Genomic DNA, 22,485 nt, shown 5'->3' on the forward strand with positions numbered 1-22,485 from the left:
CCCTAGTCACCCACTCCGTCCCTCCTCCCCCTGCAGAATGTTTGCTGCCAGAAGGAAGCAGCGCTATTGGCCATTCTCCATGGACTGCACAGGCACAGAGGCGCATATCTCCAGCTGCAAGCTGGGTGCCCGGGTGTCAAACGACCCTGTGAAAAATGTCACCTGTGAGAATGGGCTGCCTGTTGTGGTGAGCTGTGTATCTGGCCAGGCCTTCAATCTCGATGGACCCTCAAGATTCCGGAAAGCCTATAAACCAGAGGTAAGGATGGGGCATGACCACTTGGCACCTGGGGGAGAGAGTGAGGAGAAGTCAGCCCCCAGAAGGAATGCAACCAGAAAGGCAGAGTGGATAGTCTGTCCAGGCCCCTGGCAGGGACAGACTCACCATTAGATGCTACCTTCAGGTACAGCAGCTGGGACTCTGCCCCAAATCTACATTACCTCTGCCAGTCCTTCTACAATTATTTCTTCACTCTCTGAAACCAGAGTTCCCTTTGTGGAGGACAAATAGGAAGGGAATTCAAAAAGTCTGTTGAAACATTCAATGAAAATATAATGGAATTTTCCCATAAACTTTTTGAAGGCCCCCCTTCCCCTCCTCCCTCCCCCCGCCTTGTATTTGAACATGAACAACAATCACAGGTTCTGGGAGCACTATCTGCTGACATAGATTAAATCAAGGATGGTGGGGTAGTTGGACAGGGACCTTTTGCTTCTCTAGACTTCCCAAAACAAAATCGTTTAGTAGCTGGTGGCCACAGATACAATTCCCAAAAGCACCTGAAATCAGCTTCAAGTGTGTCGAAACAGGTTTTGGTTTATTCTGCAACAGAAAAGATTAAAAAAAAAATTTTTTTTAATTTTCAACAAGCTAGAACATTACAATCTACTTATGCTTTTGTGATGAATGTGTGTGAGTGTGTATGTGAGTGTGCTTGAGTTGTATGAGCATATGTGTGTATGTGTGAGCATGTGTGTATGTACATGAGTCCATGTGTGTGAGCATGTTCATGATAGATTACATCAGCTCATGTAAGTTAACACCTCCATATCAACTGGCTTCATAGGAAAAGCGAATGTTCCCAACCATGTGCAGGTTTGAGCCATCCTCTGGAAAATAGAAAGTACACTATTAGGTCTTCCCTCCAGAACCATTGAGAAGTGATTAGCTTTTCTCTTTTATATTCTTATCCCACCCCCATATGTCCACCAAAGGGTTGTTGTTTTAGAAACTGCTGATATGGGGCTGGTGAGTGGGAATAGTGTATAGGAAGAGGAGAGGGGGCGGTGGGAGAGGCATTTGACCATTTACTGGGGGATTCTTACCTATACCAGATAAAACCTTGGTACTTAGTCATCCCCTTGGCAGAGCAAGTTCAAAGTCTGCTCTGAGGAGCAATGGGGCTCCAAGTCAGGAGTAAGAGGACCGAAGGTGGGAGAAAGCCTCTGATTGGGGCAGCTGGGGTATTGGTCGGTCTAGTGGTGGGGTGGGTGTTTCAGAAGGTAAGTGGACCAGCAGAATTCCTATCCAGAACAACAACTTCCCACACTTGGTGGGTTGTGTTTCCTTTGCTTAGCAGAGGCAACACCGTGCATGGTTCCTCTCCTCTCCCTGCCTACCCTTCTTTCATCTTTTCCTCTGTCCTCTCTAATCTCCCTTTCTCCATCAATGCCTGAGGACCTCCTCTTGGAAAGGATGAGATCTAACTCTCATCAAATGGAAAAGAGAAACCAGGGCAAGCTACTGATACACCAACTTGGATGTCCTTTCCTAGGCAGGGGTGATAAAATTTTGACAGAAGACAAAGTCTTAAAAGAAAGAAGTGAAATGAATGGTGTGATTCCAGCGATCAACCAGAGGGTGTGGGAACCATCTGGAGTGCTGCCAGGTACTTCTGGGAGCAGCACCTCTGGATGGGTTAGCCCTGCCTTCTTAGTTCCCTCACACCGGTAACTTGATCACACCATCACGTACGTGCAGCCAGGCATAATTCCGGGTCTCTCTCCAGACAAGCCATCTTGCCTCCCCTGCTTCATTATTTAAAAGCATGTATCCTTTCCACAGCCTCTGCCTGAGTTTCTGGGCTTTTTTTCATTTGTCATCCAGAATACCAGATCCTACTGTTTTGGAATTCAGCTGTGTGGTTTAAAGCAAAGGAATCAAGTTCATACCACACCAATAAAAAAGAAAAGCAAGAGAGAACCTTACATCACAGTTTCCTTGGGTTGCATTCTCTCTCTCCTCCAGGGCCAGCTGACTATCTGCCTGGCCACTGCTGGCCTGGGGCAAGGTTATTTGACACTCTGCCTCCATTAAGCAATGGGTCATTCCCTGGATGGGAAGGAGGTCTGGCCTCCAACTCATCACTTTGAAGGAAAGTACGGGAGAGGGGGTCACTGATCTACAGAAAAAAGACTGGAGCCTGCTGTTTTGTTTTTTTAAAGGTAGAATTAAAGATTCCTGCTTTACATCTATCTCATCCTTCTTTTCTTCTCCCTCTAGTACCAGGTCAGAGTAGTGCCTGGGGTGAATCTGGGTGATGTCCAGTGTCCCATCCCCACCATGGCCAGGCAGTTGGCCAGACACAAGATATAGCTGGTAAAGAAGACATTGGTGACTGAGTGGGAACCCCAGCTAGGAGATGGAGCAATAAGGTCCTTACTTAATCCCTTGTCCCTCACAGTGTCTGGTGCACATAAATACTTTAAAATTACCACCTCCAACCAGACCAGCCCCATCCCGGCCATCAGGGGGCAGAGTCAAAGGTGTCTTGAGCTGAGAGCAACATAGACCAGAGAAGAACATGACTCTTGACTAATTGCCATATAGTTACCCTTCTTTCTCTCTTTGTTGAGCCAAGTAAGTGTCAGCAATAACTCAGGGCCTAGAAGTCTTCTGAACTCCCCTCAGTATACACACACCAAAGATTATGCAAACAGGGCTGTGTGGATAGATAGAGCCAAGTGGCCCAGCTCACCTTTTGTAAACAGTGGGGTCATGAAGCTGTGGAGATTGAGATTTTCTCCTGTGTAATTAAATCAATCTCATGGTGGTTAAGGCTTCTGCCTACCAGAGAGCAAGTCAGAGTATTTAAGCTGTAGCCCCCACCCCTCTCTGCATGCCATATGGGGCTGGATTGTTTGCAGAATCAGGCAGATTGGGATATAGAGTATAGTTTAGATGGTTGAGTTAGGGGATGGTGGAAACAGGAATGGGGTTGTATATGAATCCAGCTCCAAAATAGATGTGGGTCTTCCCCAGTGTGAAGTTCCCCATACTCTCACAGAATCCAGTCGTGACCTTGTTAGCTCTGTTAAGTCCCCACTTTCCAGTGCTCTGTCTTTCCATGACCCTTCACCCTTCTGCTTTTCATTGGTGTGCAAAGCAGAATCACTGAAGAATTTGTTGAGTACCCAGAAGTCACCCCATGAGGCTGCCTTTCAGGACAAGATCCTAGAGCTCTGTTACAAGTAAAGCAGGACAGTGCTGCCATCTGGACTCAGCAGGCTTCTAGGGGTACGAGCTTCAGAGCTCGAAGTTCTGGGGAGTGATGGGAAGTACTGAGGATAACGTCCTTGAACCAGACATGAGGTGAGGTGATGAGGGCAGAAGAGAATGAAGCAACCTACTTGTGGCACAGCTGATAACAAATGGATGAGGGTCCCTAATGGGTTCACCAGAGTGAGCACAACTCTTCTCCCCCAGTACAAACACATGACAAGCACAGTTTTAGCTCCTAGTCTGTGTGCCTGGGCTGGGAAGAGGCAAGGGGCGGGTAGATAGTGCATCTCTTGCTACTGCCCACTGAACCATGCATCAGCCCCTCCACTCAGGAGGACCATGTGTTTCCTCAGCAACCCCTGGTGCGGTTGAGAGGTGGTGCCAACATCGGGGAGGGCCGTGTGGAGGTGCTGAAGAATGGAGAATGGGGCACCATCTGCGACGACAAGTGGGACCTGGTGTCTGCCAGTGTGGTCTGCCGAGAGCTGGGTTTTGGGAGTGCCAAAGAAGCCGTCACTGGCTCCAGGTTGGGCCAAGGTAAGGCACAGAAGGCTGTTCGGGTGACCTCTTTTCATAATTGACTATTGCATGAAAAGTCCAGCCCTGGGGCCTAATCCACTGCTGTGCACCTAGATGACTGGTCTTGAGCATTTCAGAGTTTCCTGCTTTTCTAGTAGAGAATAACAGTCCTAGACAGTAAGACGGGAAGGGACCTTAGAGAACATTGAGTACAAACACTCCCAACTTTATAGATTTGGAAACTGAGGACCAGAGAAGGTAGTAAATTACTCAAAGTGAGACAACATCCAAAAGAAAACAAAATACAGTTGCTGTCAAGTCAATTCCGGTTCATAGTGTATGTCAAAGCAGATCTGTGCTTAGTAGGGTTTTTAGTGGTTGATTTTTCAGAAATAGATTCCCAGGCTTTTCTTCTGAGGCAACTCTGAGTGAATGTGACCCATTGACCTTTTGGTTAATAACCAAGCACTTAACCATTTGTGCCTCCCAGAAACTCAACAACATATTAATGTTAAATTAATCCTCTAACATAGGTCTCCCAACTCCTGGCCCAGGGGCCCCCACTGGCCACCCTGAGAAAACCAAGGTACTGTGGTCCATCTTCCAAAACAGAACCTCAGAAGTTACACACACAAAAAAATCTCAAATGTCATCTTATTTTTTCTCTTGTTTAACTTCTCCCACTTAAACCAGAGAGAGGGAATGGAAGCCTGGCACTATGTCTCTCATAAGACACTCATGAAAACGAGCCTGGTTTTTATTAAGTGTCCTGAACAATTCATTCATTTGAGCAAATAACAAAAGTGTAGCAAGTTTTCAAGTGGATCACTCGTTAAGAGAAGCGTGTCCATATGAGACAACCTACAACAGAACAAATAGTTACCCCTTACCAGCCAGGCCCTGCAAAGACTGTTCATCCTTCCAACCTCTGGTCCTTCAGAAGGAGGAGGCTGCTCCCAAAATGTACTCTGCAACCTAGTGAGTGCCCAGCCCTCCCCCTGAAGCACTGTGGTTTCAGCGAGGAGAATTGCAGACATGGCCAAGAATGTCCCAGTGCTGGCCAGCAGGAAGGCTGCTGTGGACTGTGGGTTATGATGACTGGGAGGGGCTTGCTCTTGCTTGGCAGGGGGTGGAGGAGGACAAGGGTGGAGTTGTCCTACCCAGTGGGGAGACAATGTTTCCATACTGTCAAGCACACAGCTATCACCCCACTGAAAGGAATGTGATGAAATCATTGATCAGTCCCCAGGGCCTGACCAACCACATGCAGTGGTTTCCTGTGTGAGACTCTAGACTCATGTTTTGAACTTAACCTCCAACACAGAGAATATGGAGCTGTCCCACTGCTAGAATCAGAGCTCATCTGTCTGGTGCTCTTGCTGGTTCTTTTTGCAACATGCCTATGCCCCAAACTGTAGTGAGCCAACACTTCAACAGCTCCCCTGTGGTTGGAAACAGGCCCTGCTTTCTAGTGAACTGGAGAGAGGAGTCCCAGAACCATACATGTCTCTTCTGGAGAGAACCCAGGTCACCTAGTCCAACAGATGAGGAATCTGTGGTTCCAGAGCAAAAATCACTTGTCTGAGATTACCTAATAGTGGTAGAGAAACAGAAAAACCCAAGTGTTCTTCCTTTCAGATTTAGACTGTTCCCTTTACACTCACCTTGGCCCAGGCCTGCTGCCATTTGGTACTTCCATCTCTTTCCCTGCATGCTCCAATCTGTGTAAGTTTCCTAGGTGAGCACTGTAATTTAAGGGTCTGGAAGTTAACACCTATCAGGGCAGGTCAGTCATGCAACACCATATCCCATCTCCCCTGGTCACAGTGAGCTCTCCAGGATCCCATTTGATCTTAAATATTCCAACAGTCCATTTCACTAATGAGTAGACATGTTGATGTACATGTCTCTCTCCTAAGGCCTCCAGGGCAAAGATCATTCATTCTGAGGAACAAACAAGCAGTTGGATGACACAAGCATTCCAGTTATCATGGGTGTGTGCTATTTGACCTAATTAGTTCACTGCCCAGAGCAGCCAAAGGTTTCTAAGGCGTCACGACCATCAGGACTCTGGGAGAAAGAGGCATTTGGCATCTTTAATGTTGTCCTTGAAAGAACCTTTGGGTGGTTTATGATCTGATGCCCATCGGGAGGGCTCCACTCCAGTAGACAGAAAGGGGAAAGTACCATGTCCAAGGTCAAGGACAGAGCAGAGAGGGTGAGTCCTTCCATCCTGACTCTGGCTGATGGACCAGGAGACCACACCCAGAGCCAGTACTAGTAAAAGAGTATGAACAGAGAGGTAGCAGCTGAATCCTAGTCCAGGCCCTGCCACTTACTGGCTTAGTGACCTTGAGCAACTTCTAGGCCTCTGGAGGAGCTTCACTATCAAATGAGGTGGCAGGTTCTGTCGGGCTCCAGCCTTCTGTGAACCTCTTAAGAGAGCTGCTCTTTTCATCAGAATGGCTGTGAGCTCCTAGTCAAGCACTGATCCTTTATGCTCCTGAATAGCCTGCACATATGTGGACACCTCTGCTTGCTTATGAATACACTCTCCACCCCAGCCTGAGCTGTGTGAGGGTCAGCCTGTGTCCTTTGTGCCGAGTCTGTGCCCAGCACATCCTTCTCAAGAGTCGTTCATTTTAAGAGTAATGAATGAATGGACGAAGGAACGAACTCCAATTGAATAAGGTGGGTCAGCGGAATGAACATTTGATGAAGAAATTTCAACACTGTAGAGCAGCACTGCCCATTAGAAAAAATTATGCAAGCCACATGTTGTTGTTGTTGTTAAGTGCCTCCAAGTCAGTTCCAATTCATAAGGACCTTATATAGGTGTTCCAAGGAGCAGCTGGTGAGTTAGAGCTGCTGACCTTGTGGTTCAAACTGACTTTGTGGTCCTGTGCTTATCCTACAGCATCACATCAGGACTGTATGCAAGCCACATATGTAACTTCAAATCTTCTAGTTGCCACAAAAAAAGTAAAAAGAAACAAGTGAAATTAATTTTAATATATTGTAAAAAATATGACACCAACCACCCCTCCCATGACACTCTCTATTTCTCATCTGGGTTTGATAAATTCATCACAACAGCCACGCAGAACTCAGATACCATACTCATGGTTACAGGGTTTATTAGGGAAGTTACCAGACTACAATTCAGAGTCAGAAATGCTCAGGGCACTGTCGTTCCACTCAGGACAGCTTCTCCTTAGCTATGCCCACAGGCAGCCCTCCCTGCCTGGCCAATGCTACAAAGCTCTTTTTACCCAAAGAACATACCCCTCTAATATAAGCCTCAGCCTGAAGGCACTTGGCTCAGTCTGGCTCCCCACACACACTACCAAGTGCCCAAATCACTCAGCGTTCCTTGCTAAGCAGTATGGGAAGCCCACCAATCTGCCACATGCTCTGGCTTTTGGTTCTGCTGCCGCTCTAGTGTCAGAGCTTTCTCTCTCTGGGTCAAAGAGGTTCATCAAGCAGGGATCTCAGGGTCCAAATGGCATACTATTCTCCTTAGTCTTTCTTCTTGCTGGTAGTGAGATCCCCTCCTTCCTGATTCTGAGTTGATTCAGTTCAAACCAATGTTAGCGTTTTAAGTTTTTACCAAAACTCTGTTAACATCCACAGCTGAATCATGCCATTCTCTCAGTATCTTCTCCTGCTGTCGCTTACTCAGACCTTTCAGGGAAAGAGTCGCTTGGTGGGAGTTACAAAGAGTAAGGCTAGAAGAGACATATTAAAGAATTCACCACCACATATACTTTCTTTAACCCAACATATGCAAACTATGTCACATTGTTTCAACATTTAATTGACATCTCAATTCACCACACATCTCGATTAAGACTCACCACATTTCAAATACTCAATAGCCATATGTGGCTCACGGTTGCTGTACGGGACATAGCATAAAACCCGTTTGTCTGCAATCCACATTAAGAAATACATGTTACAGAATGTACCACACTCATAAAATGGAAATAAAAATGTCACAAAGCAATGCTGATTTTTATAACATGAAAACACTAGGCTGTCTCCTAGTTTGTTCATGATAGCTTTGAAAATCTGAGTGTAACTGACTAAGTTGATTGTTTAACTTGCTAGCGGATGTCAACCAACAGAATCCACAGCATTGCTTTAAGCCATGGGATGGGCTTCCTCCAACACTCTGCTCTGTGGCCATCTGAACTCCAGAGATGGTAGTCCATGGGGGAAGAATGAAAACAACGAGGAAATGGGGGAGGGCATTTCAGGAGGTGAGGAGAAGCAATTCAGAAGGTGACCAAAACTCAGGAGTAGGTAAAAGTTTGAGATCAAGAGTACAGAAAATCAAACCCAAGCCAATTGTACAGAGAGCCAGGGACCCCCGGACACCATAGGGCAGGCTGAAGCTGCACACATGGCCAGTGTCCTTCAGAACTGATCATCTCTCACTCTGTACAGCCCACCCAGCTCTATGATGGTGCAGAGAAGAGGGTGGGAAACACTGTCCCATCTCTGTGCTCTCTCTGAGGAAGCATATAAGTGCATGCTCAGGAAAGTAGAGTTTGCCCTCCAGGGCCTTGCCCCTAGGCTTTAGAGAGAGCCATATTGGGTCAGCATTTGACTAACCAATTGTTGGTTAGTTGCATTTTAAAGCACATTAAGTTCTTTAGGTAGCCCTTCCCCTCTATCCAGTCCTGTCCTACAGCCTGTTACTGTTGGTTGTCTTGGAGTCAGTTCTGACTCACAGCATCCCCATGTGTACAGACAGAACTGCTTCAAAGTGTTGTCAAGGTTGTGACCTTTCAGAAGCTGATCTTCCATCTTCTGAGAAACCTCTAGTTGGGTTCCAACTACCAATCTTTTGGCTGGTAGTCAAATGCTTAATGATTTGTGCCACCCAGGGGCACCTATAGCCTTCGTTGTTGTTAAGTGCTGTTAAGTCGGTTCTGACTCATAGTGAACCCGTATACGGTTTCTGAGGAGCAACTGGTGGTTTTGAGGCACTGACCTTGCAGTTCACAGTCTAGTGCTGATCTTGCAGAGCCACACCAAGACTCTTATAGTCTAGGAATCCACCTATAATTCTTGATTGCTATTAGGGTTTGGACTTCTGGTGTGGAGCTGAAGGATCAGCACTGGACTGTGAACCACAAGGTTGGTAGTTCAAGCCCACCAGCTGCTCCTCAGAAATCCTATTCAGGGTAGCTATGAGTCATAATCGACTCAGTGGCACCAAACAACAACAATTAGGGCTGGTTTAGCTGGTTACCTTAAGTAAGACAAGTGATTAAGAGTTTGACTACTAACCAAAAGGTTGATAATGTGAACCAACCAAATGTGTTTTGGAAAAAAGTCCTGGCCATTTGCTTCCCAAAGAATCAGCCCTGTGAAACAATTTACTCTCACACAATGGGGTTGCCATGAGTTGGAATTGATTCAACAACAACTTTTTTTTTTTTTTTAAGCTATCTGGCACTCACTGCGAATACAAAAGGGAAACATGACCTGGCCTCTGTCCTAATGGATCCTCTAACCTAGTGGGGAAGGCAGACATTAGACAAATAACCACCTGAATACAGTGTAAAGTAGAGCGCTCAGTGAGGCACTGCATAGGGGATCCAAACTTAGGCTGAAGAATCAGAACAGGCTTCTCTGAGGAAGTAGAATGGAAGCTGAACCCTGAAGGGGGAGCAGTAGTTAGGGAGTGAGGACTGGAAGGCAGAGATGCCCACGCAGAGGGAAGGAAGAGCTCCACTAACTAGAGGAATCAGAGGAGATGGATTGACTGAGGGAGGGAAGCAACTGGAAAAGTAAGTGGGGGGGTAGGGGGAGTAGATAATGGAGGGCCTATAGACCATGCTGATGATTGAGATGTTATCCCTTAGTACAGTGTTGTTGTTACGTACCATTGAGTCAGGTCCAACTATAGCAACCCTATATAGGATTTCCAAGGAACAGGTGGTAGGTTTGAACCACTGACTTTGTGGTTCAAACCGACCTTGCAGCCATTAAAGACTTTAAGACTTGATTCAATAGACATGTAAAAAAAAAAAAAAAAAAAAAATCACTTGAGCTGCTGTGTGAAAAATAGACTGGAATAAACAAGAGTGAAGGGTGACTAGATTTTGGACTACTGTTTGCAATGTTAGTTCAAATAGAAGATGAAATGGTTGGACTATTGTCATGGCACCTTAACTAGGGGAAAATGTATCTAGATTTTGGGGATGTGAACAGAACATGGTGATGGACCAATTGTCAGGAAAAAAAGAAGGAGGAGGCAATACCAAGATGGCATCTTGATTCTAGCAAGAGCAACTGGTGGCTGGATGTCCTATTCCTGAGATGGGGAGAACTGGAGGAGAAACCAATTAGGGGGAAAATTGTACTAATTGCTGTGGAAGTAGGGAGAACAAGAACAGACAACTCATTCAAGAAGTCTGTCCTAAAGGGAGGAAGTGACAGGGCAAAGGGAGGTATGGGCTCAAGGGTAGTCACTGTAAAGATGGGAAATTCTAGGGTCTGAGCAACAAGGTCCAAAAAAGAGATAGTATCAAGACAGTGAGGCCATCTCCAGCAGAGAGAAGACCCAAGACAATGGAAAGAGATGCATTCTAGAGCACCTAGAAGTAATTGGCCTTCTAGGAGATCTGGTAGCGTAGTGGTTACGAATTGGGCTGCTAACCTCAAGGTCAGCAGTTCAAAACTACCAGCTGTTCCGCAGGAGAAAGATGAGGCGTTCTGCTCCCGTAAAGATTTACAGCCTCAGAAACCCTGTGCAGGGTCACTATAAGTCGGAACCGACTGCATGGTACTTAACAACAACCCCTTCTAGTGGACTGGGAAGAGAAGAGTTAGTTGTATGACCTGAATTGAACTGAAAGTTCGTCAGACTAATGATTCTCCCTTGCACATAGTGTGAAGCTCACTGTTGTTATCTCAATGCCTGTAATCGAAGTCTAGCCCACCCTCAACGTCCTCCAGGATGTTTTCCATCTGCCTTCCAGGTCCAGTCTCCACTCTTCCATATTGTCCTGTGTCCCAGGAGGCATGGTTGGGTTGGGTCAATGAGAAGCCCTGGCAAGTAGCCAAAAGAGAAAGAGGCCAGGATATCTACTCCCCCAACCCAATGTATCCCTCCACCACCAGTAACAGCTTTTTATCAGGTGGCCGCTCCACACATACACTGGTTCAGATATTGGCTTCCTTCTCTCACTCCTATAGACCATGGGGAGGTAGCTGTGCCCACTGTTACTTGTCCCTGCTTACTATTCTATTATTTGTGATTTCCCTACACCCTATCCATGCCTCTAATATACAGTTTTCCTTTTTTTTTTATTTTTTTATTTGAGCTTAATTCAAATTATTCAATTACAGGATATTTTTCAATTGCCTGCAGGGTCCCTGACAGGGATTGTCAGTACTTCCCAATTCATAGATGCATGGACAATTGAAGTTGAGAAGAACCTTAGATGTCTTTGTTTTCTAATTTTGCTATAACAAAAATACTTTAAGTAGATGGCTTTAACAGCCATAATTTTATACTCTCACAATTTAGGAGACTGGAAGTACTAATTCAGAGTATACTCGGCTCTCGGAGAAGACTTTCTCTTTGTTGGCTCTGGGGAAAGGTCCTTGTCTGCTTTCAGCATCTGTGGACTAATATTCCTTGGAGCGCTCCATACAGCTCAGCATCAATCTTGCCCTAGATCTAGGTGCTTCACAGTGCAGGGACCCCAGGTACAAAGGACACATTTCTTCTGTCTTGGCGATAGTAGGTCCCTCTTTCTCTGCTTACATCTCTCTCTCTTTTTATTTCTTGTAAGATAAAAGATGTTGCATGCCACACCCTTGGGAATTTCCCATACATGAGATCTGTTTAACACTTTTCACTCTTCGTGACTGTGGTTGGTGGGGCGCATCACCCAATGTGTTGGGATTAAGGTAGAGAGTCCTAGTGTGATGCTGTAGGATAGGCACTGGACTACTAATTGCAAGATCAGTGATTCAAATCCACCAGCCACTCCTGGGAGACTCTATACAGGGTTACTATTAGTCAAAACTGACTTGATGACACTTTTCAACAACAACAACAACAATCCCACCCTTAATTCTCTTAGTTGTTTATCCCATCAGATCATATCACAGGGGTCATCATGTAACAGCCAAACCACTGAGAATTATGGTCCAGCCAAGCTGACATATATTTTGGGGAGTACACAATTTAATCCATGACAGATGTCTTCTAGTCTAACCCCTTATTTATGTGAGAAAACCAATACTCAAAATAGGTGTGACTTTTGACCAAGGTTACACAGAAAGTTAGTAATAAACTTTTTTTTTTTGTTTAATGGAAGAAGTGAATTCCAAGACAAAAAGCAATGGCTTCATGTCAGGATCCTTAACTGAGGGATACATTGTCTTCTCTTCCCCAGAGACAAGAGGGCTGGGTCTTTGAGACGAAGTTAGGAGGATGCCTGTCAAGTCCAGAACAATTTCTTCGTCAATTTTCTTAGTTCCTATTTATTTTCCCTCATCAGGGATAGGACCCATCCACCTGAATGAAATTGAGTGCACAGGGAAGGAGAAGTCCATCATTGACTGCAAATTCAACGCTGAGTCTCTGGGCTGCAGCCATGAGGAAGATGCAGGTGTGAGATGTAACATCCCTGCCATGGGCTTCCAGAAAAAGGTGAGATGACTATATGCCTGAAGGGAGTTACATGTGGTTTTCCTCCCTGAAGCCCCAAACAGTACAGACCACAGTGGCATCCCTTTGACGTTTCTAACAGTGGTGTCAGAAAGTGCTCAGACTCTCCTGTTATCATTCCTAATGACATTGTCACCTGCATTCATAAATCTGCCAATTGAGAAAACTACGTGGAAACACCATGCTCCTTATTTCCTTCACATGGCAGATGGTGGGTATCCACAGCATGCCATGTCCTGCACTGGGACTAGACCCAGTGATTGCAACTTAGTCCTTATGCAAGGGGGCTATAGCACCCATGACACCCTTATCAGGGGTTCTTTCCAAGCACCCAGAGGAACCACATCCAAAAACCTGATGGTTTGCAAATCATACAGATCATACAGAAACATAAGCAAAATATAGACAGTATTTTGGGTGCTGTTGGTGGTGGTTGTGTTCCATCAAGTCAGTTCCAACTCAGAGTGACCCCGTAAAGGGTTCTGAGGCTGTAAATGTTTACGGGAACAGAAAGCCTCATCTGTTTTCCACAGAGCAGTCGGTGAATTCAAACTGCTGACCTTGCGGTTAGCAGCCCAATTTGTAATTCACCACACCACCAGAGCTCCTTAGTATTTTGGGTTGTTGTTGTTGTTGTTAAGTGCCGTCGAGTCAGTTCTGACCTACAACAACCCTGTGTAGGGTTTCTGAGGAGTGGCTGGTGAGCTTGAACCACCGACCTTGTGGTTCAAACAGACTTTGTAGTCCAGTGCATTAACCTACAGGACTCCAGTATTTTGGGTGGTGGTAGTGGTGGTTGTGTGTTATGGAGTCGGTTACAACTCATATAGACTCTGCATGGGGTATTTGAGGCTATAAATTTTTATGGGAACAGAAAGCCTCATCTTTCTCCTGGGGAACTTCTGGTAGTTTTGAACAGCTGACTGTGAGATTAGCAGCCCAACTCATAATCACTACGCTACCAGAGCAACTTGTATTTTGGGGAAGAGAACAGTATTTTGTCAATAGAAAGGGGAAAGGGAACCTAACAGCATTCTAAGGAGCCTTGGTAGCATAGTGTATTACAAGCTGGGCTGCAAACTGCACTGTTAGCAGTTCAAATCTACCAGTCACTCTGCAAGAGAAAGATGAGGCTTTCTGCTCCCATAAAGATTTACCAGCCTTGGAAACCCTGTACAGGGTCGCTATGAGTAGGAACCAACTCCACAGCACACCACCACCACCACCAGCATTCTATCCAGACACGCTTTACCCTTTCTGAGACTGGGTGGTTAAGTGGGGGGAGGGGTTCAGGTTCTTTGCTTGAGTGACTTGCCCACAGGTGTACCTTATAAGATGAATTCCTCTTTGCTGCAAGACACAACGCATCCTATTTAACAGTCTTCACTCTACATGAATATAGTTGGTGGGTAGGTCGCATCACTCAAAACAGGGCTGTCACCTTGGCAGAGTCTCTTAAGTGTGTATTTTAACAATGATCAGATACTGACACATCAGGGTGCCAGATGGCTCCCCAGCTAGATGCCTGCTCTCACAACAGTTTTTGACCCCGGCAGCAGCAGACCAAAGGTGCTACTGAACTGGTCAGCCACAACATGTCTCATGCAATTTACCACCCAACGGGACCATGAAATGTGAACACCAACAGCACTCAGCTAAGCCAGGCTTGGCCTATGGGTGAACAAGTATATGTGCCATGCTGTGAAGGAGGCTTGCAATCTGTATTTGCCTAGTAGCCCCCCAAGATAACTGTGATAAAGCTGTGAAACAGGACAGCTCTCAGTCCCAGTGTAACATGGCACTGTTCAGTCAGATTGGAATTTGGTAGAATGGGATTTTCAAGCCAAATGAAAGAACTTGGCTAAATAAAAGGAAAAGCGTTTCCAACACCATTTTCTGATTGGCAGAGCAGAACCAGGCCAGTGGAGAAGTACACCCCAACATGAAGCAGACCTTACTCTTGTATTTGGTGCCTCCAGAGCCAACAAGGTGTTCCCTGTGTTCAAGCATGGGATGTGAGAGTTTTAACCCTGATTTACTTGATTTTATCCCCCAAGAAGTAAATGGGGGAAAGTCTTCTATGAAAGAAATGTACATGAGCTGCAGCAATTGCCTTGCCATGGCCAAGGGGTAAGCTATAGCGTGGATGGCATGTGGTTCTAAAGGGTATTAGCAACAACCCGGGGCAGAATCAGTAATCCCGAGTTCTATCACTTACTAGCTGTGTGATTTCCAACTGGTTGCTTAATCTCGCTGAGTCTTCAGTTTCCTCCTCAGAAAATAAGAAGGCAAGAGGGCAGCTCCTAACTTCCCTTCCAGTCCCCAGTTCATTAGGAAATTGACTTGCCTAAACAGCTAGTAAAGCCTGCAGACTTGGAAGTGGATGGTTTTGTCCATCCAGTAACAACAAAGTTGCATTTCTGTAATTGCTGGGAGTGAGAAGCCAAGATAGAAAGGCTCTGGGAATAGTAGGTGACTTTGCCAGGCAAGCTAAAACACCCCAGGGGCTCCAGTACCCTTTTTGACCTCTGGTTCCCCTCTGAACTGTGGTCCTGGTTCTGGTTTGGCAGCACCATGACCCAGCACATGTGTGGAATTTGAGTTGGAAAATCCCCATGTTTCCTTTCAAGCTAACATCTGGCTTGAGTTACCTCTTCTCTTACCCTACCACCTCCCAAAATAGGTGAAGGCCTGGATGACCACAACCTTATCAAAACACAGTGTAATCTTGCAATTGCCACTATCTGGAGGTGTGTTGCTTCCCAATTCATACTTAGAAAAATTGAGGTGGTCCATACTTTTCTCCATTCTGCTGCCATTGAGAACCAGATAGGAAAAAGCAAATGCTTGGGTTGGTTTTAGAATTACTGAGAAGGATTGACTCTTCCTGGCATCCTCGTGTCTTGAATGTGGTATGACTGCATGAGCTATCGGGTGATAACTTAGAGAAGGGTCAGAGGCTCCTGACGGACCCAAGACCTCTTGAAATTCCATTGATTGGTGAGACCAGACTACCATAACCAAGCAAACCAGACAATCCCTACAATACTGGCCTCCCAGAGTAAACTGTGCACTTGAGAATGAAGAACTGTGTCCTTGATCAAGTTAGAACTTCATGACCAGCTGTTCTGTGCCCTTCTGGTCATCTCTGGAAAATGAGAAAAACACCTAAATATATCTTGAAAGGCCCAGATCTTTCTCCAGCTAGAGTCTCTGCCATGAATAGGAATACTATCTCAAGGCCGGTCAGCTTTGTAGAGGGTGCAGTAGACAAAGAGGAGATAGATCTTCTGTTATCTGCCCAAAAGAAGTCTTAGAGACAGGAGTCTACACATTAAAGTTCAAATCAGGAGTCCCACTGCTTGCCTTCTCGTAACAGGAAAAACTGTGAACCAGGGGATTCTGGAAGATGCTTTGTCCTCACATTAACTTTGAGAGGACAGAACAGAATCAGGTCTTGTGAGGCAGTGATGGAGGCAGTGGTAGGAGCCATCTGACCCAGGTGTAGTCACTAAGGCACTGCAGGTTGTTGTTGCTAAGTGCCATCAAGTCAGTTCTGACCCCGTATAGGGTTTCCAAGTAGCAACTGGTGGGTTTAAACCACCAGCCTTGTAGTTAGCTGTCCAGTGCTGATCCTGCAACACCACATCAGGACTCTACGGCACAGCATAGACTATAGAATTTAAAAACAATAATAGTCCTGATTAAAAGGCGTCTGCTTTTTATCATCGCCATGCTAAATATCGGTGTTAACTTCTGCCCACTGAATCAGTTCACGCCTGCAGCCTTGCTGTGAGGACCTTCAGAACTACCAGGGTTGCTGGTGGGAACCAGGGAAACCATGCCAAGAGGAAGGGAAGAAGAATTGGACTTTCCAAAGAAAAGGGAAACTGTGTTTCAGGTTTCCTAAAATCAGGACCCAAGTGTTTAGAGGGTGTCCTGAGGCCTAGAAGCAGCACTTGCAGTCTGTATCACAGTTCCCATTGTGGCTGTCTGTCCTTAGATACAGTTGCACTTGCTCATAGCCAGGCCAGGAGGTAGAGACTCAGGAGGTCAGGGAATGGGGAGAAGGAACAGACAGGCTAGTCCTTGTAAAAGCAGAGATGGTTTTTATAAGGAACAAAATTAGTGAATGCCCTAAATCCCAGTGCCCTCAAGGGACAGTAAATGCCTCAGAACACCTAGGGCAGGGTCTAGGCCCTGGACCTCCCACTGGGAACTTTGTCCTCCCTGGTGACTGGACACTCCCACTCAGTTCTCAGTTCTGCTTCCCCCAACCCTGCAGAAGCACACAGATTCCTGCTATGGGACAAAAGCATCCCTGGAGATGGGGGCTTCAGGCAGATGGCATGGAGGTGTTCCAGTCTGGGAATTAAAAGCCACCTCATCTGAGACTCCCATTTCTCATCTGTCAAATGGGAATGACCCTAGTACTTCCTCATTGTGTTGTTATGAGGAATGAAAAAGCTAATATCCATAAAGGACTTGCACAGGGCCTGGGAAACAGTTGTGGTTAGCTGCCGTAGTTAGCCCCCAACTCATGGTGACCCCAAGTGTTACTGAGATGAACTCCATAGGGTTTTCTAGGTCCTGGCATGCCTGTAGGATAAGCAGTGGACTGATAGCCGCTGGTTGGCTGTTCAAACTCACTAGCTGCTCCTTGGGAATCCTATACAGGGTCGCTATGAGTCAGAACTGACTCGATGGCACTTAACAACACTCTTTATGGATGCAGTTCACTAGGCCTTTCTTCCACAAAGCTGCTGGCTGAGTTCGAACTGCCAACATTTAGGTTAGCAGCTGATCGCACATTGTTTGTTCCACCCACATTCCCTCAGGGAAATAGTAAGTGCTTCAAAAATTTCCCAGTGCCTGGCCCAGAGAAAGTTCTCAATAAATATTAGATGGATGAATGGATCAGGTGAAATCCATACCACAATACACAATTTTATGTCTTGGGAGTGGTTGACATTATCAGCAAAGAGTTCACAAAGCACATATAAGAACCAGACGATGAAATCTGGACTCTTATAAAGTTTCAAGCTGAACAGCAAAGGAGGTGGCCTGTGGTTACCTAGAGACATCCTTCTTGTTGTTGTTAAATGTCGTTGAGTCGATTCCGACTCATAGCTGCTCATAGGATTTCCAAGGAGCACCTGGTAGGTTTGAACTGCTAACATTGTGATCTACAGTCCACTATTGATCCTACAGTGCCACACCAGAAGTCCAGAGACATCCTTGGATGAGTTTACATATACACCTTGCTAAAGGGCAACTGTGTTCAAGGCAAACCTGTCAAAGGCATAGGCCATTCTAGAACTTTCCCAATAGTTGTTTGTCTTATTTTTGCATTTACATAGGCCTATGTATATTAGTCATGGGTGATGTACAAATTCACATCCAATTACAATGTCTGATGTCCACCTTAACCCAGAATACCTAGAGGCACTCAGGAAGACCAATCTCAGCCTCTGTAAGGCCAACCCTCTTCTTGCCTGCTTTAACCTCTTCTATCCTGGTGTGGCACTGTAGGATAAAGCATTGGGCTACAAGGTCAGTTTGAAACACAAGGTCAGCGTTTCAAACTCACCAGCCACTCTCTGGAAACCCAATAATGGTTTGCTATGAGTTAGTACCAACTCTACAACACTTAACAACAACAACAATATCACTTCTGAATTTTATTTTATTTTTTGGATGTGTGCCTGGCCCTGCTCAGATTGCTTTGCATGAATTATCTCATTTAATTCATCCACTCAACAATCCTTGGAGGTAGACCTGTATTAGGGCTATCCTTGGCTTGCCTGATGGCAGCCTCTGAATTCACAGTAAGAATTAAGCCCTGTGCACAGGGGCCGTGCTGTGTTTAGGACTAGGAGTCTGCAGCTTCATGAGCTGAGGATCCCGTAAGTATGTGCATTTTCACAGGGGCTTCCTGGAGGCTCCCTGCCTCATCCTAAAGGAATGAACTGTTAGAAGTAGGAACTGTTTTCATACAGTGGGAAGCAGAATAAGATATTGCTTTGGGGGTGAGAATTGCATTTTCAGAGCTCTTCAGCAAACTCCAAAGCTTCCTGCTTCACCTCATCCTTTCATCCCATGAGATTATGCATTTAGTCATGCATTCCCGAGATACTTATAGAGTGCCTAATATTTGTGAGAACTCTGGTGGTGTACTGGTTAAACACTGGTCTACTAATCAAAAAAGACTCTTGGTATCATAGTGAATAGCAAGCTGGGCTGCTAACCAAAAGGTCAATAGTTTGATTCTGTCCGTTGATCCACAGGAGAAAGATGAGGCTTTCTGTTCTTATAAAGATTTGTTGTTGTCAAATGCCTTGGGGTCAGTCCTGACTCATAGCAACACAGCAACCAAGAAGCGGCTGGTAGGTTTGAACTGCTGACCTTGTGGTTAGTTGTCCAGTGCTTATCCTATAGTGCCACACCAAAACTCCTCGAAAATCCTATACAGGGTCGCAATGAGTTGGAACCAACTTGGTGGCACACACCACTACCACTACTAACCAAAAGGTTAGCAGTTCTAACTCACACAGAGTCTCTGCAGGAGAAATACCTAGTTATCTGCACCTATAGTGATTACTGTAGCGTAGTGGTTACGAATCGGGCTGCGAACCTTAAGGTCAGCGGTTCGAAACTACCAGCCGCTCCGCAGGAGCAAGATGAGGCTTTCTACTCCCGTAAAGATTTACACCCTCGGAAACCCTGTACAGGGTCGCTATGGGTCGGACCCGACTCGATGGCACTTAACAACAACAACAGTGGTTACGAATCGGACTGTGAACTGCAAGGTCACAAGTTCGAAACTACCACCTGCTACGTGGGAGAAAGATGAGGCTTTCTGCTCCGGTAAAGATGTACAGCCTTGGAAACCCTGTTGAGGGTCGCTATGGGTCGGAACCGACTCAACAACACTCAACAACAACAACAACATAAAGATTACAGCCTAGAAAACCCTATGGGACAATTCTACTTTGTCACATAGGGTCGCTATGGGTCATAACCAACACCAACAACATTGTTTATAAGCTCTAAAAGCCCAACCCTTCACAATTTATACTCTTACTGTAACAGGGAAGGCAGCTGCTAAACAAGTTGAAAATTAGATTAGTTATTATAATTGTTATAATTGTATAATGGTATATAAAGAGCTATGGAATGTATAACTGGACACATGGTATTTACCTTTGCTGCAAACATAGCCATGAATGTGGTGGAGCATACAGGAGGCAAAGTTATGAAAATTTCTTAGACATAACCAAACACCTGGGTCTGAAAGCTCAGGACCTTGGTGTCAAGGCACAGCAAGTTTGATTGACATAACATAGTTCACAAAGACAACATCTGCACCCTTCTTTGGTGAGCAATGACTAGGGTTTTAAAAGATCATGAGTGGCCACCTAAGGTGCAACTTTTGGTCTCTGTCTATATGGAGGAAAGAAGAATATCTTGGGTCTCTGAGTTACTATAGGAGTAATTGTTGGATGTTAATATGATAAAAACGGAAACACTGTTCAGCTCCCTTTGGAAGGCAAGAAAGTAAAGGCCCAATTACCAGAGTCGGCAGGAGTCCATGTCTCGGTTCATTGTGGAACTGAGCAGGCAGTTAAAAACTTTGTAGAACTCTTCCAAGTTACTAATTGCACCACTGACTCTAAACTAAGAGGGGCTGTGAGCACCAATCTGGACTTTTTCTCAGGAACTCTGGACCATAGGAATTATAGGTCTTATGAGCATGACTCAGGAAGAAGAGCTGGTTGTTGGTGAATGTAACATCTAGTAGGAGATGCTTTTCTACTCCCTCTCGTTGCTCTTTTACCCATTTCCGGTAAACCTTAAAAGCTTCCCACAGACCTGTATTATTAGAAATATTTTCTCCCAGAGTTCTTGTCCTCTTCACATTTAGGCCAACTTTCCTCCAAAATATAATTGCTGTATTAGTCGACCATGCATTTTGTTTTTTCTTTAAACTTTTATTCTGAGTCAACAGAGTACCAACGATCTAGGTTTACCATTCTTTATCATATTTTCTCCCATTATTATCAAATCCATGTATAAATTCTTTAGATGTTGCACCAAGCACTCAGCTCTTACTGTATCAGGCCTATATTCCCTGAGGACTTTTATTTTTAATGCATTTTCATTATTTGGATAGAGGCCCTCTTTGGATCTAAACAGTATCTGTTGAAAGTTCTAGGGCTTAAAAAAAAATGGAATATGACAAACTAACGAAGTCTGCTCCTTTAGAAAACCAAATCAATAAAAATAAATCCATAGGCTACTTGGTGTTGTTATTGTTGTTAAGTGCCATCTAGTCAGTTCCAACGCATATTGACTATGTATATGGTTTCCAAGAAACAGTTGGTACGTTTAAACCATCAACCTTTTAGTTAACTGTCCAGTGCTTATCCTATAGCGTCACATCAGCACTCCTTAGGCTATTATTGTTGTTAGGTGCCATCGAGTCGGTACCGACTCATAGCAACCCTATGCACAACAGAACTAAACACTGCCCAGTCCTGGGCCAACCTAACAATTGTTGCCACGCTTGAGCCCATTGATGCTGCCACTTTGCCAATCCATCTCGCTGGGGGTCTTCCTCTTTTTCTCGAACCATCCACCTTACCAAACATGATATCCTTCTCCAGTGACTGGTCTCTCCTGACAAAATGTCAGAAGTAGGAGAGGTGAAGTTTGACCATCCTGGCCTCAAGGAGCACTCTGGCTACAACACAGATCTGTTGGTTCTTTTGGCAGCCCATGGCACTTTCAATATTCTCCTCCAACACCATAATTCAAAATCTTCAATTCTTCTACAGTCCTCCTTATTCACTGTCCAGCTTTCACATGCATATGAGGTTATTGAAAATACCATGGCTTGGGTCAGGCACACCTTAGTCCTCAAGCTGACATCTTGCTTTTCAACACTTCAAAAAGGTCATGTTAAGGATGGGCAACTTGGACATTGGCTACCCAAAATGGGGGCGCTACAATGCAAGAAGTGACTGGCTTACAAGCTTTCAAGAGGGAGCCTAGATCCAGAGGGCACGGAGGAAGGTAGACTCTCCACTGAATAGTATCCAATCTCTCTGGGCAGGACTGATGAAAGGAGATGGGGATAGGTCTCTTGTGGTGCAATAGTGAATAATTGTTATCAGGACTGACTGTGAGGGTTGGAAATGTAGCAAAAGGAGGGGAGTGATTGACTTTTAAGTCTAGGAGTGGAGGTCCCTGGGACCATCAAGGGAGAAGAGCAGAAAGCAGGATCCTACCCAGCGAAGCAGTGACGTCAGAGATGGAGGCAGAGACGGTGACGTGGAGAGATGGAGTGGCCGGGAACTCTAGACCCAGAGAGGGAGAGGGGCTGTGTGCTGACAACCAGGGAGGCGTTGATGATGCATGCAGGGGGTTATAACCATGGCAATGAAATGATATATGATGGTATGAATGTAAAACTAATGTTCTCCCATGCAAACTATCACATAATTCACAATAAAACATTAAAAAGAAAAAAAAAAAGTTCTGGTGCAGCATATTTGCCTAATGCAATACGTCCTTTGCTTTCTTGACTGCTGCTTCCATAAGTGTTGATGGTTGGTTCAAGAAGAATGAAGTCGGAGTGCTACCACGAAATCAGGATGGCAGACGTTTTGGATCTTCATGAGGCTGGGGGCGAAGATTTCGCCATGGATGAGGATGGAGATGAGAGCATCCACAAATTGAAAGAAAAAGCAAAGAAACGGAAAGG

The 22,485-nt window shown here is 45.3% G+C and overlaps 1 protein-coding gene across 1 annotated transcript in view; it reads left to right on the top strand.

Annotated features, from left to right (window-relative positions):
• Positions 1-22,485, top strand: part of LOXL2 (lysyl oxidase-like 2) — a 98,887-nt gene that overhangs the window by 41,701 nt on the left and 34,701 nt on the right. Inside the window, 3 exon segments of the mRNA XM_006878198.1 lie at positions 37-259; positions 3,856-4,039; positions 12,550-12,701. Coding sequence (XP_006878260.1) covers positions 37-259; positions 3,856-4,039; positions 12,550-12,701 — 559 coding nt within the window.

The sequence above is a fragment of the Chrysochloris asiatica genome, unplaced genomic scaffold, assembly GCF_000296735.1.
Source record: "Chrysochloris asiatica unplaced genomic scaffold, ChrAsi1.0 scaffold00064, whole genome shotgun sequence".
Lineage (NCBI taxonomy): Eukaryota > Metazoa > Chordata > Mammalia > Afrosoricida > Chrysochloridae > Chrysochloris > Chrysochloris asiatica.